An 18048-nucleotide genomic window follows, 5' to 3' on the forward strand; every position below is an offset into this window, starting at 1 on the left:
GCATGATAATATAGAAGAAAGCGACACGCAGCCAGAAGAGAGGCAAGAAAGGAGAAGAGACGAAGCACAATAAAAAAGAAAAACACAATCATAGCCGACTTTGCAACACGTCCAGCTCCATCAAACAAGAGAAGAGAGAATATTTGGAAAACACTCTCCCCTCTTTCCACGACCGAGGGCTATAGATCATATAGATCCCAAGTGTCTAAAAATGGCTTTTTCTCCATGAATAGAAAATGCCATTTAAAGAATGATTTGAAACCAAGCCAACTCGCTCATCAACCTCTCCGATCATGACAGAACATCGTTGATATACTCCGCCTGAGTCTCTGGGCGCTCGTAGCCCAGAGACGAGTAGTACTTTTCCTTGACCTCTTCAAAAGGCTTGCATCCAGGGTTGAGACCGGAACCCTATTCGGTAGAACAGAAAAGAGAAAGAGAAGAAAGATTAGAATCTTGGTCGATATTCAAAATATATAGATCAAAAGAAATCCACTTTTGTCTTTTCTTTCTTTTTTTTCCCCGGGGAATGGCTTACCGATTTGTTAGTATCACAGCACATGGGCAGATATCCGCGCTCATTGCATGTGTTGGGAGAAACCGCATCCGACATGGTCGAGCCTAGAGGATATGGCAATATTAGAGAAATGAATCGTCTTGCGTGTGCGCGCGACTTGCATCCCTGAAAATAAAAATGAAGAGGGGGAAAACCACAAACCCTTACATGAGAACGAGATCTGCGAGCTCACGGCGATTCCACCCAAAGCAGGCACCAGGTCACCCACTTTAGTGAGCAGTTCACGCGATGACTCCTGTACAGACATGCAGCATCGCTTATACTTGTTTGGTGGGCACTGGTAGGCGCCCACCAGAGTCGGGCTGGGCGTGGCTGCGGCGGAGACTGGCGACGAGGCCAGGTTGGACGACTTGGTCTTTGGTGAAGGGATGGCAGGAGTGCCGGAGCTGAGAGGGATGGCGGTGGTGCTGGTGACGGCCAGCGTGAGGAGGGTGTAAATGAATGTGGTGAAATGCATTTTGGAAGGGGCGACACTTGGGTTGAAGCGATCGGAGTGTAGGTATGGACTCGAATTTGTCCTTGTGAGGTAAGATTTGTGCGAGAATGCAGGTATAGGTGTTGAAAGAGTGTGAGGCTTGACACGCGACTATGCAAGAATAGAGAGATGATTCTGATGGGCGAAAGAGTGTGTGAGATATAGAGTTTGAATCACCCTTGTTCGAAAACCAGAATGGTCCTCTCTTAAAAGAACGACAATTATTGAGAACAAAAGAGAGAGAGAGAGAGCGAGATGGGCGTTGGATGTCGACAAGTGCAGTGCTGAAGAGCAGAAGAAGAAGCAGAGAGGAAAACACCGCAAAGTGAAGACAAGGAAATGAAGCTTGGCAAGATATCCCTCGTTAGGCAGAAGATGGGATGCCTCATGAAGAGATTCTTAATTTCCCTTGTCTACGCGCTTGAATGCTTGATCCTACTGAAACTTGGCCGGAGATCTACCGGCAACCTCAAGCTGTCCCTGCCTATCCATCTACATCTATAGGGTCTACTTGTTTTTGGGGTGGAGACTGGCTGTACATGCGCATGTGTGTCTTATTGCCAAGTGGAACAAGAGAAAACCTCATCCAGCCTCCTTGAATCACTGAATCAAGGTACACTTTCCGGTATTTGTGTTTCAACTGGGCTGGTTGGAGGCCCGGCGCCTGGAATAGTGCCGGAGGGTTGGGAGAGCCCACACGCGAGGTTTGTCTTGGGATCGCGTAAATCATTACAAATCAACGCGACGGGGAATGTCAAGCACCCAGCAGGGGCATGCTTCTATTGAGATACGCGCTTTTCCTTTTCTATGGTACTCGGAGTCGAGATGATTCCTTTTGTTTTCCTATTGGTAAAGACTTCAACCTCAGAAAGGACAGAGATGGTCTCTTTTGTAGGGACGCATCTCACAGTTTCATGATCGTTCGGAGAGTTGATACTTGAACCTGGTATGTTTACCCAGCGGAGGCCAATCAAGCTCAAATCATGCAAAACATCAAGTCCTGCAAGGAGGGACCGAGGAATGTACATGCAACCTTACCACGTCGATGAATTACCGAGGTCTCACCCTTGTGAAGTGCCACTAGTCGAAACGTGTTTTAGTCTTTTGGTTAAACCTTTACACAAAACGCCTTCAAATCCTCTTTTCGCGAACTATCATATTGCGGATAGATTTACAAATGGATATTGAAGTTACTCTACGGCATTCATGTTGCTAGTGTCTCAGATAAGAATTGGGTCCGCAGGCCCAGGGATGTAGAGTGTTGCACATAGTCACAGAAAAAATTCCCATGCATCAATATAGCTTGGGCGGCTCCTCAAGTGTCCAGGACAGTGAAGAACGCTCCAGTCGCAAGGCTGGTTACGAAATCATGCATGTAGATGAAGAATATTGTAATTTCAATAGAAAAATGTAGTGTGATGTATTTCCGAGATGAATCCGTGTACTTTCTCTCATGACGGACGTATGCTCAGGATGCGTCATATGTCTTGTATCTCTGGCAGATAAAACAGTATCAAATCAGGCAACCCCAACCCTAAACAAGGGACGACGTAAAAAAAGTCAACAAAAAGACTCCCACCGGGGGACTGGCAAGGATTGCCATGTGCAGAAGATCATGCGTTCGTATTCGTGCAAAACCAAACAGAAGAAGAAATGTCATGCAAGAAGCACTTTCTGCGATGATAGAAAAAATGCAAAAAGGGGAGTTTCGAGAGCGAAAGTTATGTAGACTCGGCCTTCGGATAGGAGTGACGGATCATTCGTTGTATCCACAGTGAACGCGGAGACAAAAACATCAACGATCGATGTGCAAGTATCGAAAAAAATGGTCCCATACAATGAACATGAAAAACAAAAAAAAAATCGTCAGGGTCGTGATGATAAGCAAAATAGAAATGACAATCTGGTCAACCTTCAAAGCGCAAAGAAAGTATAAAGCAGAGCATGACAATCAAATTGACAAGCAGAATCAACTTGACGTTTGTCGCAGACAGAATGTCAATGCCATGTCGATTCAATCTGTCAGAGACCAAGGTTGGAGCGCCAGGCTCGAAATGTCATGTGAGCATCAGTAGCTCGAGTAAGAGTCATCTCCCTTGCCGTCTTTTCAATCGACGAAAGAGACAAAGGGAGGGGGTATCAATATAGTTTGAAATGATAATGCATGCCACTGGTGTAAATAGTCAGCAAACTCTGTAATGGACAAAGCCGATTTGTGCAGCTGCAGCACGCGCGACATCCGTACCTGACTCTCTTGGGACCAGATCCATGAATCTAGTACTCCGTGTGCTTGGCGGAATTGGACGACTGATGGGCCTCAGCTGCCATATCCCGCACCGATGTTGACCGCACAGGATTCGCCGAAGTCGGCGAGGAGGCCCCGGCGGCATGGCGTGAGTCGGTACTGTGGGCTGAAGTGTCGCTGTTGCCACTGCTCTGACTGCTGCGGCTGCAGGTACCACTGGAGTTGTTGTTCTCATCCAAATCAACAAAGGAGGAGATCTGGCGCTGGGTGTACTCCAACATGGTGCGGTTATAGTCCTCGATCGTGGTGTGAGGATCAAAAGTCCGCTGAGTTTCCACGTTGGTTCCCTGAAGAGAGGAGTCCTCTCCTGCCTGATTGGGGAACATGGACTGGATGGTGTAAGAAGGTTGCTGCATGGTCTGCTCCTCCGACATATTGGATGTGACTAATGGAAGCCAATATGACCATATTAGCCAAGTCTAACGTCTGTCGTGGATGCATGCATTTTGAAAAGACACGAAGTTGCCTTGGTGAACAGTGACCGATAGTGATCCGAAAGGGGAGGGAGGGGAGTGTTAACACGCGTGGGTCTGCTGGTCGACAGAGTCTGGACAAAAACCCACGACGTGTCGTGTTCCATTGTCCCGGAGACGATGCAGTGGGTAGTGGTGTGTGTCAAGGTGCCATAATTGATTATTGAGCGTGGGAAGAGCACTAGCAATGTGGCTGGTGACCTCCTGGATGGGTTGATTTGTCTCCTCTCGCAGGGGCCACCCACGGGGAAAGTGGGAAGCAACAGATCGGGGTTGGGGAGAGCCACAACTTGGCCAGCTGAAACGACTGGGGAATAGCAATAGTGTGTCTGAAGACAGACACCAGAATGCAGTGGCTTACCTGGGGGGGGATCGAACTTGAGGTGGGAATCGGGTTTGGCGGGGAATCTGATCGAACCGCGATGATGGTAATGGGAAGAAGGTTCTGGTTGCCTTGGGACGGTGGGAAGGTCTCGAACTGGGGTCGTTGGCACTTGCGTGTCGGTGGGAGAATTCAAAATCGGCCGATGGGGGGCGGCAATAGCAGGGTTAGGGCTTGTAGTGGTGGGCAAATGTGTGATCGATGTTGCCCGATTTGGTTTCGATCGGAGGGCTCTGTATAGACCGAATCGAGAGAGACGATATAGGTGAAGAAGACGGCTAGAGGCTGAAACGCAAGGCTAATTGAAATGATTTTGGTTGTGAAGGATTATATCAGGTTCAACAGCTTCGACTGAGACCTTTCTATATCCTTTTGAGCCCCTGAAGACGGGCACCATGATTCATGAGCCCGAATGAGCCGACATGGTCAATCGAGCCCTCGAGAGGCAGTGACATCATCGGCCCTGGGGGGGATGGAGACCAAGCGTCAAGTGGAGAGACGCGCTGGATGTAAATGGCCCCATGGGTTGGAAAGCGGATGGCATTTTGCCATCTGAAGAGAAAGATGGAAGAACGGTCGACGGAGGCGATATTCTGCACATCATCACGAATCATCGCCCATTTTTGGTAACCAGCGCTCGAGAGGGTTTGGGAGGAAGAGGGGGTCTACTCAACCTCCCCGTAATAATACTGATAATGATGTGATGGGCCTGTCGGTCGAGGTGTGGTCTCCACCGGTCGATCCTCTCGACGTCGTTTTGCCGCTGTCAAACCTCACCGTCGTCAGGGGGGTGAGAGAGCTTGTGATGTCTCCCAGTGGAGCACGACTGTTCGTCGACGGGGTCGAGCGTCGAGCCATGGCATCAGTCTGACGGGCCCGGGGTTCGTTGCGGTGGAACCTTCAATCATAATCATATTGGGGTGTGAGCGTTCATCGCCAAAGCGGACATCGGCTCTCTCTCTCTCTCTCTCTCTTACTCTCCACTTTTTCCCCCTTGGGTGGATGCATATTTTGACGACGCCATTTGTCCGGGGGGGGGGGACGAATGAGGCCACCCATGATGAGGGGGTGAGGTTGGGGTGGATGATGATGGATGGAACCAAACATGACTTGTGGAGGAAAGAAGGGGGGCACAGTAAGAAGCCGAGTTGCATCATGACGGGACTGCAATGACCTCCGGACGCCTCCCCCACTGTTTTTTTTTTCTTTCTCGGATCGACATCTCGCTGCAGATCCCGCTTTGGCTCTGACGTTGAACATGAGCCCAGAACCCCCCTGGAGGTGTACAGATGGACTGCCTGTGATCAATCTCCATGACAGGACAAAACATGTCGAGTCATTAGGATTCTACCAAGAGGTGGACGTTGGGCGATCAGGTGATGATTCGGTAGAAGCAGACACCAATTCTCGCAGGGACAGTACTACTCTCAGTGATCTCCCAGTAAGATACCAAGCACGACGACTGGAGATAAGACAGCCCGAACATAGTCCCAGTCATCGAACATGTAAAGAGTGTGTGAAACTGAAAGTAGCCGTGCTGAATAGACCCTATGGTTCAGATTGCGTATTTTGGAAAAGACTCCGCCTTCGGAATGCATTATTGAGAGGCTCAGTGGAACCAACCAGATTGACCAATATGTACATGATGAAGGATTGGTCGCGAAAGGGCACTCGATGGTGATTCCATCAATGCTTGTTATTGGAAGCCATATACCAGGGGTAAAAAGAAATGACCAAAAACAAAGACAAGAGAGCAACTGAGTGATTTCATATTTTTTGGTATGTTTTTTTTTTTTTCTTTCCTTTTTTTTGGCACCAGCCACGCTGTCGGGCCCGTGAGTGGCTTTCTGGCGTAACCTTAAGCTTGGACCATTCGTTCTCAAACATCATCGGTCCGGTTGAGGTGATTTCACTTCGGCTGAATTCTGTTGCAGGTACTATTGATGGAAGATGGAACAATCTTGACCGATTTCCAGTCTTTGATGGTCTCCAGTGATTTAATTTGATTCTACTGTTGCGGTTCTTGGATCATAAGCTGCCGTCCCGACCAGTCGAGGCTGGCGGTGGCTTGGCTCTCACGAAGAGGTCGGCTCGGTGGCGATGACGTCAAAGGCTCTGCCGTCGGAGCGGTCCGAATGCGAATGGGAAGAACCGTCACTCGTGAGCGGCTGATTATTATTACACTCGAGACCTTTTGTTTCTGGGTCCATCTGGCCAGAGTCCGTTTTCGAAATTTGACAGGCCCCAAATATGACTATCCATGCAGCCTAAGAGACTAGTCCTGTGTAAGAGATCCAACGTTGATTGGCGAGATGCTCAGGATCAAATAGCTTTCGACGGCCCGGGAAACATCGCATCGATGAGTCTGTTTCTGGTCAATGGTGGATACATGGACTGGCCGATTATCGAATATGTCTAGATCCGCGCCACAAAAAATATGTTGGGATATTCCGGAAGAACAGCAATGCTGGACATTGAAATTCATTCGGTGCGATGTCGATGTAGATGTCCCTAAGTTCTATAGTAGGTAGATGCATGTGCAGCCTGCGCAACACAACGGATAGCCGTACAAGTGGTTTGAAATAACAAGATGAATATGATTGAACTCGATAACATCCCATAACAGAAACATCTTACCTGTCCATCCATCATGTGCCGCGACCTCTCTCAAGCCCACCCCCCCCCCCCCCCCCCCCCCCATGCGCCGCAAGTGAGACGGTCACATGGATACCTGAAACACAAGGCTGCAGTGGCACCTGACGTCAATAGCCCTGACTCGTGATGAACGGATTGCAAGTCCCCCTTCAACACTCGTCGAAAACGCTCATCATCCCATCAACATCAGCGACGGTGGAAACCCAAGCTCATCATCTTGTCTTCATTGGAGGCGGATGTGTCCAGTAAAGATCCAATGTCCAGTGCTACATCATCTAACATCTAGGCCGTGCCGTGCTCCATTGGCCTTGATGGACCAAAGCTGCGCATGAATACAACTTCAATTAGCTACCACGTCTTTCCGATGGTAGATCGGTCAAAAGTGCTCAGCTCAGCTCAGTCTACTCGAGTACAGTAGGCCTACCATAAATTCCCAGTCAAAAGTACGGTCTGCAGGACGTTGTAGAATCTCACCAAAAGGGAGGACCCGTCACTCGAATGACAACATCTAATGGAACCAAGCTCTATTGAAACGGTTCCCAGCCACCAACCAACCGTTCCGTCTCCGGTAGAATTGTAGAAAGAGTTACTGCTGTAGCCAGTCAGAAACAACCCACACCCTGGTGACACAGACAGGGAGAGGAGGAAGGGGGGACGCGCGCATTGATGGGAAGATGATCGCCAAGCTTATTGTGGCGAATTTCGAAATGGATCATCCTCCACACACGCTACATCGTTAGCACTACCTCTCTCGGTCTCTCTCCCCATGAGCTACTGAGGCGTCGGGCAGTGGTTACGCATCAACGGTTGCCGGCTCCACCACAGCTGACCCTTCATGTCATCGGTACGACACAGGACTCAAGCTCAGGTCGGGTTCATATCCTCTGACGTTGGCCGGACTCGGGTCTTTGGTGCAGAAAGGAGTATTCAATGCACCCATCACTCTACATGAGGCTCAATACTTCCTATCCGATGACTGTGATTTGGAGTGGACTTGACTATTGAGTGATTCAACTGCATCTTCCCAGGGGCTTATGGGACACGATTCTAAAGAAGAACCTCCATCCTCTACAAAGAGGCCACCCAAGTCGGCCAAATGTACCGACTACATTGCAAATGACGATTATTGTAACCTTGGCGGATCAATTCGAAAGATGAGATTGGGAGAGGTGAAAGAGTCGTCGGTAGTAGTTCCAACAGACAGCGAAGAGGACTTTGCATGTCATCCGCACTCTACGCAGTGGAGTACAATGTCATAATGTCATCTTTGAGCCTCTGACGATCGACCCAGACCGCAGCAATTGAGGCGGAGACTGGAAAATAAAGTGGATTCCCGTCATATCGTGGTGCATCCACACGCGCTACAGCACATTTTTTTTTCTATTATTACAATTCATCTTTTTTTTGTCTTATCAGTTTCACTGCGCACGGAGGAATGACTCTCACTCGACAAAAGACACGTCCTGCATATGTGTCTCATTTTCGAGTCTATCCCGGGGAGGAATCCTAAAAGGCGGATTAGACCAGACCAGATCAGACCGAGATGATGCTCTTTTGCATTTTTCCTTTCTCGTCTTTTTCTTCCTTCTTTCCCCCCTCTTTTCACAAATTACATCACTGGTGTTGACCCTTCATCCAGGTACCCGAGACTAATTGTAATTCGCCCCCAGTAGCATCGTTGATGGCTGGTTGCTGAAAATAAGATTACTCCGAATGCAGATAAAATCAGCATCTTACCTATTACCGTGACAGTGCTTTCCTCTCTGCCGCATGACACCTGTGGCGAAATCCCCCTCCTGGCTCCGACTGCTTCGCTGATGATATGTTACCTCTGGGGCGAAGATGATCATCATCTCCTCACAGACTCACACAGAGACATTTCATGTGCGATGGCTTTGCGCCACGACAATTCGATAGAACCATGATGATGGTGGTGGTGGTGCTCAAATGCTTGGCGCGATGTCGTCAGTCTGAAAGACCCAGGGGCAAAGATCGCGTTTCACTAGTACAAGGGACATCCTCTGAGCATGGATCGAAGCGTTGAGAATGTAAACCCAATTGAGACACACCATCTTTATCGGGACCGAGAGCGAACATGAGTACTGCCCTCCATGTATGGGCATTCAATCGGCTACTCATTCAGTTGTGGATCAACCATTGTCTTCCTCCACGATGAGTGGAGCGTATATTTGGTATCATCTCTGCATATGTTGTCATACAACGTCGCGTCATCTTTGGGAGGAAAGTCTTTCGCAGGTTCTCGACCACCTCCACCTCCAAACCATGTTCTTTTTGCCCGTCTAGACTCGGTGTCGATCGAAATGAGGACGCCAAAACCGGCCATGCTCCTCGAGATCATCATCACTTTCAAAACAAATCCTGCTCATCATCTAGACGGCTCCAGCTCAAGACTGGAATGTAGCACCTGTCCGGCCAATTTCCAACGTCCCTTGGTCCATAATGCTGTGGATCACAGACGACTCATATGCATGTCACTGTCAGGCTAGACGCCCCCTGAACTAAACAGCCTTATTCCGTATTGAATATCCATCCACAGACAAGGTTGAAGACTAGCAGACACAAGACTATGTGCTTGCACATGTCAATCTCAATCGAGCTGGAAAATCACTGGAGGACCCACGATGATATCACTATAGCACTCACCCCCGTCATCCACAGCAAACAAGTTCGTAGAATCCTGATCCCTCCAGAATTCTCATTCACTCACCCCCAACGTGCCTGTTCAAGCTTTTCTCTCAATACAATTGTTGAAGTCGCTTGTGCAGCATCAGCCGCGCCACGGTACAAACTGGATAGGAGACTCTCCCCCAACCCCCGGGATCAAGTCAAGTATCAAACGAGGCCATGGGTAATTCCAACCTTGATAGCTGATTAGTCGTCCATGCTCTCTAAAAAGCAAGAATCATTTTACTTCACATCGCGTCATGAGATTGTCGTCCAAGAACAGGTTATTCATGTTTCATGAGCCCTTGTCGCGCCTGTCATGTTCAGCAAGGATTTCAACTCGCTTGTCGGCTGATTTGATTTTCAAAATTATGGGGATTAGCTGTGTTAGGTTCATTGTCCTTCCATCAATCGATGTGAAACAATGCGGATTTGGAATCCTTCAAGTGAGGGAGAATCAACAATCTGAGAAAAGTTGGGGAGTACTAGAATACTACTGCCAGCAATCTCGAGAACGCAGAAGTATGCTAACAGGAGTAGTCTCTCAGGTTCCTTCAAGATTCCCCTCCAATCTACACGAAGCCATTACTTCATCAGAACGAAACCTCGACCCAGCATTTTTTGTGTGATGGCAGATCACAGGTCTTTACGAGTTGTGTAGGAAACACATCGTAATAGAAGGAGGAACCGCCACCCCCGAGAACTTTGAGTCGGTATAAGGTTGAAGCGATGGGAGAATTGATATGGCAGGACTGAAGATTTGCCGGTACTGGTGCAACGGCCAGGACTCCGTCCCTATCTTGCCAGTAGTCGACTATCGGCCGTATTGTAGTTGTAATATATCGTGGTTTGTGTGTAGGATGTCTGCCGCTTCTTTGGAAGACGTGCGAGGCCAGCTGTAGACAGTTTGTAGGTGGGTGAGTTGTCCGACTCTGTTTGATTTTGTAGACTCAGTCCAGCACAAAATCAGACACGGTTTTCCAGTGAAACAGACATATCGCTCCCTGGATACGGGCAAAGGATTCACGGCCGAAATCCCGCCTCGCCAAGAGGCCAACCCCCACCGTGTAAATTATCCGTCAATCTCGACACCTCGCGTTCGATCTGCGGCTTGGCTGTAATAACAGCGATTTCGAGAAAGTCCCATCGTGGGAGGTCCTGATTCCATAGAAAGTTCATGAAATGAAAATGCACGCAAAGAAAAAAAAACCGTATTTGTGGTTCATTTCTGACATGAGTCTAACAGTAGGCAACCAATTATAGCATGAAGAGGTGGATACACTCGAACAAAACGCACGCTGGGAATTTTGCTCCAAAGTAGAAACGCAAATGCATCGTATTATTGTAAGTCGTTTCGCATCACACGTAACCTAGAACAGCCGTCAGTATCAATTTACTATCGAAATCCGTCGAAGAGGATACGCAGACATGGCAATGCCGGTTTGCAGAGACGACCCATGTAAAGCATGAATGCCAGAATCACTCGAGACGTTGCCTCCTCTCCACAAAGGAAAAAAAGATAAAACGTACCCTTGCGCGCGCCTTGGAAGAAGAAGCGCACAACAAACACCTGCAGAGCAGCCATGGAGACCATCATCAAGCTCTCAATCACGCTGAAATTGAAGATACGACGCTCGGTACTGCGGACAGTGCTGAAGTTGCGGTTCTCACGAGTGCGGAAGTACTTTTGGTTACGAGAGATGGTCGATAGCTGTGCGGAGAGCTTGTAAATAGATTCCTCCAGGTTGGAGGTCTGCTCGGGACTGGCGCCTTGGCGGGAGGGGAGCTCGGCGCGCTGCTCGTTCTCAACCTATAAAATAAGTGTCAGATATCGCAGATCACTCCTTTTCTATGTGACGATTTCCCGAGGGATTGATTCGGTGAAAGGTACGCCAAGTGCATGTTCGGCGGACAAAGATGACAAGTAAGCAACATACGGCAATCTCAAAGTCCACCATCTTCTCAGCAAAGGTCGACATCTCGTTATTGAAACAGAATTGGTATTCGCCGGTGCTCTGGGCGGTGAAAACAAAGTCACCCTGGCGTTCTTTTGTCCCATCCAAGACGACCTTGCCGCCTGGTGCGGTCACGGTATAGTCAACATCGAAAGAGCCGCCGGATTGGACCTGAATCCGTGATGATGGTTAGATATTCGTTTTGCCGAATAGAATACACACTCCACAAAGTAGTAAAGTAGCGAGGAGCTCCAAAGGCACTCTAATCAAGAAAAACATACCGCAAAGTAAAATGCCACCTTGGCATTTGCCTGCTCAATGTTGGTGAAGAAGCATGCCTTCTCATTGGCCTCGAGCCTGTAGGTCAGAGCAGTGGCACTGACAGAGGCGACCATCGAGGCCAAGCTAGCAAGGAGAGCGAACCGCATTTTGCCCGGCAAAAAGTATACTGACGGTCGATGTTGAGGATTCACAATATCATGGATGGGTTAGGGATCGCGTGTTTGGAGTTGTAGCCAGCATGGAGGGTGGGTGTTTGTTTAGTTTGCACTCCGCACGAAACTCCGCGAACGGCAACCCAAACACTTTGAGCTGCAGCAACGTGGGATGGCCTGATCCTACTTGACTCAGGGCTGGACAAGCGAAAAAAAATACCAAGAAAAGTGTCATGTCATCCAATGGGGTCTTTTTCGGACCTTCTAGTTAAGCTGTAATGGGGTTCAACAAAATATACGACGTTAAAGCCTAGCTCAAGGCCCGAGCAAGGAAACAGGTGACACTCATAAGATGGAAATTTGATTTGAGATGTCTTCCCGAGAAGGACAAGCATCTGGTCTTTACGTCAAGCTATCTACTGCGCCGATGAAGAAGAGAACGCAGCTTCGAGCCCACCCATTGAAAATTCCCTGCGCGCGGTGGCTCATTGCCCTTATCGAATGAAGAAGCTTTCACTCTTGCCCCAGAATCCACGACTCTTGCTAGGATGATCCAAGCCCAGGTAATCATCAGGGCCGATGATGTCGGAGAGAATGTCATCTGGAAAAAAGACGTCAGTGATCGCGGGTCCAAGAAAAGCGCGAGCAAGCTCAAAAAAGCCTTGGGTGCACAAGGGATGTGGCTTACCATCTTCAAGATACTTGGGAGCCGAGAAAGAAGCCCGAGGCATAACAGCAAATTTGACCTTCTCGAAAGGTTTGCCCTTGAGACCTGTCCTCTTGGAGAGACGCGTCTTGGTCTCCTTGAAAATCTCGCCCTATTGTTCTGTCAGTCACCTCTGTTGGGATTGGGAAGCTACATGCTGAAGGCGTTCAACTTACTGGCTTCACAACAAATTTAAATGGCACGCCGTGGGTGCGGTTGGCTTCCCGATCAAAGTTGTACGCACTGATCAGGCGGTCACCTTCCTCCAGATTGAGCTCCTCTGCAGGGACCCGAGCCGCGTAGATTGTGGAGTACTCATTGATGGCTGACACATTTGTGTCGCCGCTGAGCTCCTTGTAGATCTTGCCATTGTGAGCCTCGAAGAGTTTCAACTCCTGGAGCACCTTCTCATCGAGATTGGCTTTCTTTTGCAAAGCAGCCAACAGCTCAGCGACGGTGCCGTTGCGCGCAACCAGGACCTCAACAGTTTCCTGCAAGGTCGGTGTTAGTGCACATCATAAATAAGGTTCGAGGAGGGGGGGGAAGAAAAGACACGCTGCGGACACACCTCTTTCGTGATACCCTCCGGCAGGTACACCACCTTGAAAGACTTCTTGCTTTCATAATCACTAAGACTCATCTCGAGAACTTCATAGTATAGAGAGTCAGATCGGTGCACGGTGTAGCCGTAGGCGCCGTATTGGCCATTGAGGATCTGAGCAAGGTTGGAAGTGGTGGTGCGCTTGAGGAACGACTTGGCCTTGCCATTGCTGGCTGTGACGGGGGCGAATCGCAAGTGGGTGGGTTCCACGTTCAGGTGCTCGGCCACCTTTTGCGACCATTGATCGTAGGTCAACTTGCGGCTCAGGGTCAGGACAAATTCCTCACCCTCACCGGGTCGAATGGGCGCAAACGTGACATCCATACGATTGAGGAGGTAATCATAGTACTGGCGCGCATCGGTGTAAAGAGCCGTGGGCGGAAGCTCTGTCTCCTTGACGGTTCGCTGGAAGGTAATGATATCACCATCTTGAATCTCGGACTGCTGGAAGGTTTGCTTGGGCTTCATGACATCAATCATGTTATGCTTGATCTCCTCAAACAGCATAAAGTCTGTTCCAGCAGGCCAGTTCATCTTGGAGAGGATAATGGGCGCCAGCTCCTGAACCTTCTGGTTCTTGCGAACATAGACGGGTCCAACACCAGTCAAGGTCTGGGAAGCCACGTCGAAGTTCTTCAGGAAGATCAAGACGGAGTCATTATCGTTCCAGTCCTGCGGCTGGCCATCAGGATCGGAAGAAGCAGACTCCATCCAAAGTCGGAAAACATTGCCCCGGGTACCGTACTTGGTACAAGCTTCCTCGACTGTCATTTCATTGTCCTTGATCACTTGGTCGGGTCGGGTCGTCTTATTCTGGCGGGAGACCATCACCCAGAATCGAATAGACTTTGCGTCGAGACCACGTTCCTTGGCCAATTCTTGGGCGAATTCGCCCACCTTCTTCGAGCGAAGAACTCGATATTGCGCGGGAAGTGCAGGGTGTTCGGCGGGGAGATCGGCACTAGTGAGATCAAAGCCATGGTGCTGCTTGAAAGTGTCTTCACTCAGCACACCGATATTCATATACAGGTGAGCCTCCTCCTTCTCCTTCTGTCGCTGCAACATCTCCGCCCTATCCTGTGCGAGACGCTCAGCTGTCGTCGAGAGTTAGTTGCGGTGCGCGGGACCCAGGAAAAAAAAAGAAATGGACGATACGAAAGAGCGGGAACATACCAATGTGAGCAGGCACATCTTCCTTGGTGATGGGAGGAAGAACTTGTTCTGATCGAGTCTTGCGGACGTAGACCAACATGTATGCGTTCATGGAACGTTTGGTAGAGTATTTTTGCGTGTAGGGTTGGCGCACTCCATTTCCGCCGTTGGCGAATTCATACTCTCCTCCATAGTTCTCCTCCAAGACTTCTTTCTCAGTAGCGCGGTTCACGCGGTCATCATCGAAGCGTACCAATGACCGTCCCTGGTTGGCTTCAAGAACGCGTAGTAGTGACCAGCATCCAAGCTGCCACTGTGGACAAGAACGCCGTGCAGCTCATAGATCCAAGGCTCTGACATATCAGCATTGGACGAGAGATAGGGCGCAGCGTCAAACTCCATGGGGAACACGTGGCGGTCATTGACCTTCATCATCGTAAGGGCATTAAGATCGTATTCAAATCGTTTTAAGTGAAGATGCAAAACTGGCGGGAAGCTCTCAAAAATGACACCCTTTTTGGCATCTTGCAGGCCATATGGAGGCCCAGCGTCATATTTGTTCTCCCCTTCGAGAGTCTCGACTTGGATGTAATCCCGGAAACTGTCGTCCAGGGTCTTGTTCCCGCGAACGTTGAGCTGAATATCCCAGAATTCCTCAACACGAGATGACTCGTAGTCGACGTTGATACATGAGATGTAGGTCTTCGTTTTTCCGACAAACAGCTCAGGCAAAGACTTCTCGGCCACGGTTCCCTTCATCTTCTCTTCCAAGCGCTCCATGAGCTTCCGTGACAACTCTTGAACGTCCTGCTGCTCGAATGTCTGTCTCGAATCCCAGCCAAAGGACGCGGTGAGTTCGGTTGTGGAGACTGCCTTTTCCGCGGTCTGAAGATTGTAGAAGAGTCTCTGAAGGGTCCAGGCGCTGTTTTCACGAGATGCGTCTGCCTCTGTGGGAATATTGTACACGGCCTTGGGAGAAAAGAAGTCAATACGCCTGTCGGCCACGAGAACGATCGAAATCAGAAAGAATCATACCTTGCGGAATGCATTGGTGAAGTAGAGGGACTGAATGAGGGAGTTGAGGTAACACGTGGCACCCTGATTGCGCAACCCAACCATGCCGGTCTCTTTCTTGGAATCGTAGCTGTCGGAATAGTCAGCGTGGTGAATTTGCAGCATTGTTGCTAGATCGTGTATGACACTGACTTGTGGAAGTTGTGCCACAGCACGCCAGTCGGATCCTTGACGACTCGGACGTAGGCAGTCACATAAGCTTCATCGTCCTGGACAAGTGGGACGTTCTTGCCCTCGAAGGAATCGGTGAAGAGGCTTTTGAGGTCATAGAATCGGGTAAAGCCCCAGTCCGCTTCTTCGGCGTTGAAGCGGTGCGTTGCGACTACAGGTCAAAATCAGTTGATTGCTTTGGCCCCAGTGAATCGTGCGAAAGCGGGACCTTACCGTGTGAGACGAATACCGTGGGATCCTTGGCATTGTACAAGACCAAAGCGAACTGGACGCAGGCATACCAATTCTCTGGTGGCTCGTTCTCCCACCCATGTTCAAGGTAGAGCGAGGCGTGCTCTGAGTGGTTGCCGAACGGAAAGAAGAGAATACGCCTACACATGAATGAGTTTTTCCCCATTTTGTCACATCCCGAAAAATTGGCAGCTGCTACCTACCATGGCGATCCACCACATTTGAAGGTTGGACCATGTGACTTTCGGTCCATCTTCCGCCAGTTCTCGATATGCCATGTGTTGTGAACTTCCTCCAAGGTCTCGAGATCGGGGTTTTGAGGAAGCACGCGCGCCATCATGGCCGCATCTAGATTGCCATTGAAAGCTCGGTCAGCGATCTCATCACCAGTCTCGTACTGGATTAGCATCAGTGAAACCGCTCCGCTCTGCTCCCCTGCTATCCGTCACAGCTCTCCCACGAAGTACAACCAAGACGTGGAAAACAAAGCTTCCGGAAGCGTTTCGTTCACGTAGGCGTTGAAATCCATGTTGATTGTTGGACAAGCAGGCGAGCGGGCAGGTGGACACTGATGGTGGAAAAAGTACTCCACGCAAAAAAAAATAACAATGGTCACAACATACGATCAGCGGCCGACGGTTCAGGCTCGTCGGAGCCTGAGGGGGAGACCACGACGACATCGGTCTTCTCATTTGAGTATTGGTCATAGTCGTCGACAAGCATTTCATTCTCCGCAAGCTGGGTGGGATTGAAGAGCACGGTTAGATCTGCAATGACGACACACACGAGGGGCACGGTCGGCCCGGGCAAAGACACAACTCACATTTTCCATGGCAGGAGAGGGCCCTTCCGTCCGGCCGGAAGGCACCTGTCGAAGCGAGAGGAAAGGAGAAAACGCTGTTTTGGTATCTGGCGAAAGAGATTGACCGGTCTTTCAGACGGGAGTCCACGACGGGCGGAAATTCTTTCGAGATCAGAAGATGGAGAAAGAGAGAGGGAGACGGTCCGACAGCTAGCGGTGGCGGATCCCCGTGGAGACTCGGCACCTACAGACAGGACTGGAGTCTGTTTTCTCTGGTGATGGACAAGCCAGAAAAAAATCCGGAGAGGTGAAAGAGATAGAATGATTCAATGTGACTGTGACGAAAGATGTGAGCTTGCACAAGACTCAAATTTGACGTACTTGCGAAAGGCTTGTTCCCACTGAGGTGAGATGATAGCACACCTGAGCGGAGAAACGTCTTCTGTGCTGCCTTTCGCAGATCCAATCCCGGTTCGGCAATTCAGAGACACATGTGCCTCGCATAACCGGCATCAGTAACCAACATACTTACTCAGGTACTTCTTGCCCGGACGCTCGAGAGGCCTCTTCTTGTTGGTAAGCCTTCAAGGAGCTGTTGATTATTAGGTTGAGAAACTTGTCACAAATTGGCTTGTCTTTTGAGATCTGGAAAGATGAATTATGCACGGTCTGATTGCATTATTATACAGGACAGTTATTTATTTCAATCGATCCATTCCAATCTACACCTTGAGAAGTCATTTACAATTTTATTTTGCGCCGCTGATATGTCCTCGATAATGAGCGTCAGATGGGAAACAGATAAAAAGGGATACTTCAGGATTCTTCTGGCCTTTAGATACGAGGATGGACTCAGTATGTAAGGTAATGGATGCCTCAGGTACCGCCTCCTACATAAGACTGAAAATCACACAAACTATGACCTCACTTCCTGTGTGAGCGCGTATGTGAAATATATGATCTTGGTAGGTCAAGGCATGAACCGTTACAATCAGAGCCGTGGGCGGTGTTTTGGAAGCATTTCTGGTACGGGAAACGAGTGAATATTCTTCAGATACATGACCGTCAACTAGGTGATTTGGATCTATCTTGAGGTTGACCGGTACAAATTGGCTCACCACTGATACTCGTTTCAAGCTTTCACTAGTAAAGTGAACACCAACCAGTCATTGTTACAGTAGGTCCTTGTCTTTGTCCTCTGGTCTTTATGCGGTTCTTTCCCCATAGGCCACATCAAAGGTACAAAGCCTAGACTGCAATTGAAAGTTCGACACCGGCAAAGTCATATCAACCTATGACTCCCGGGTCTCAATCTGCTTACAAAGTCCCCCGCTTTATTCATTCTGTTTTTCCTAAACCATGACACTGTT

General features: G+C 49.3%; 5 protein-coding genes across 5 annotated transcripts; 1 reads left to right on the forward strand and 4 right to left on the reverse strand.

The window, feature by feature from the left end:
- Positions 1 to 291: 291 nt before the first annotated feature.
- POX_a00516 (uncharacterized protein) lies at positions 292 to 1034 on the reverse strand (the record flags this gene model as incomplete). The annotated part of the gene is made up of 3 exons (XM_050109457.1): positions 292 to 411; positions 539 to 621; positions 725 to 1034. 3 exons carry the CDS (start codon positions 1032 to 1034, stop codon positions 292 to 294), a joined length of 513 nt encoding a protein of 170 aa, XP_049973225.1.
- Positions 1035 to 3326: 2292 nt separating this feature from the next.
- POX_a00517 (uncharacterized protein) lies at positions 3327 to 3731 on the reverse strand (the record flags this gene model as incomplete). The annotated part of the gene is made up of 1 exon (XM_050109458.1): positions 3327 to 3731. The coding sequence occupies one exon, from the start codon at positions 3729 to 3731 to the stop codon at positions 3327 to 3329; it is 405 nt and encodes a 134-aa protein (XP_049973226.1).
- Positions 3732 to 6472: 2741 nt separating this feature from the next.
- POX_a00518 (uncharacterized protein) lies at positions 6473 to 6631 on the forward strand (the record flags this gene model as incomplete). Its single annotated transcript, XM_050109459.1, has 1 exon — positions 6473 to 6631. The coding sequence occupies one exon, from the start codon at positions 6473 to 6475 to the stop codon at positions 6629 to 6631; it is 159 nt and encodes a 52-aa protein (XP_049973227.1).
- Positions 6632 to 10911: 4280 nt separating this feature from the next.
- POX_a00519 (putative membrane protein) lies at positions 10912 to 11935 on the reverse strand (the record flags this gene model as incomplete). Its single annotated transcript, XM_050109460.1, has 4 exons — positions 10912 to 10922; positions 11083 to 11362; positions 11490 to 11678; positions 11789 to 11935. 4 exons carry the CDS (start codon positions 11933 to 11935, stop codon positions 10912 to 10914), a joined length of 627 nt encoding a protein of 208 aa, XP_049973228.1.
- A 500-nt stretch (positions 11936 to 12435) lies between these two features.
- On the reverse strand, positions 12436 to 16708 carry POX_a00520 (Ubiquitin carboxyl-terminal hydrolase 21; the record flags this gene model as incomplete). The annotated part of the gene is made up of 12 exons (XM_050109461.1): positions 12436 to 12542; positions 12630 to 12759; positions 12824 to 13138; positions 13216 to 14342; positions 14422 to 14607; positions 14661 to 15369; positions 15436 to 15544; positions 15607 to 15796; positions 15859 to 16016; positions 16080 to 16311; positions 16500 to 16614; positions 16700 to 16708. 12 exons carry the CDS (start codon positions 16706 to 16708, stop codon positions 12436 to 12438), a joined length of 3387 nt encoding a protein of 1128 aa, XP_049973229.1.
- Positions 16709 to 18048: the final 1340 nt, after the last annotated feature.

This window comes from Penicillium oxalicum, chromosome I, assembly GCF_001723175.1.
Source record: "Penicillium oxalicum strain HP7-1 chromosome I, whole genome shotgun sequence".
NCBI lineage: Eukaryota > Fungi > Ascomycota > Eurotiomycetes > Eurotiales > Aspergillaceae > Penicillium > Penicillium oxalicum.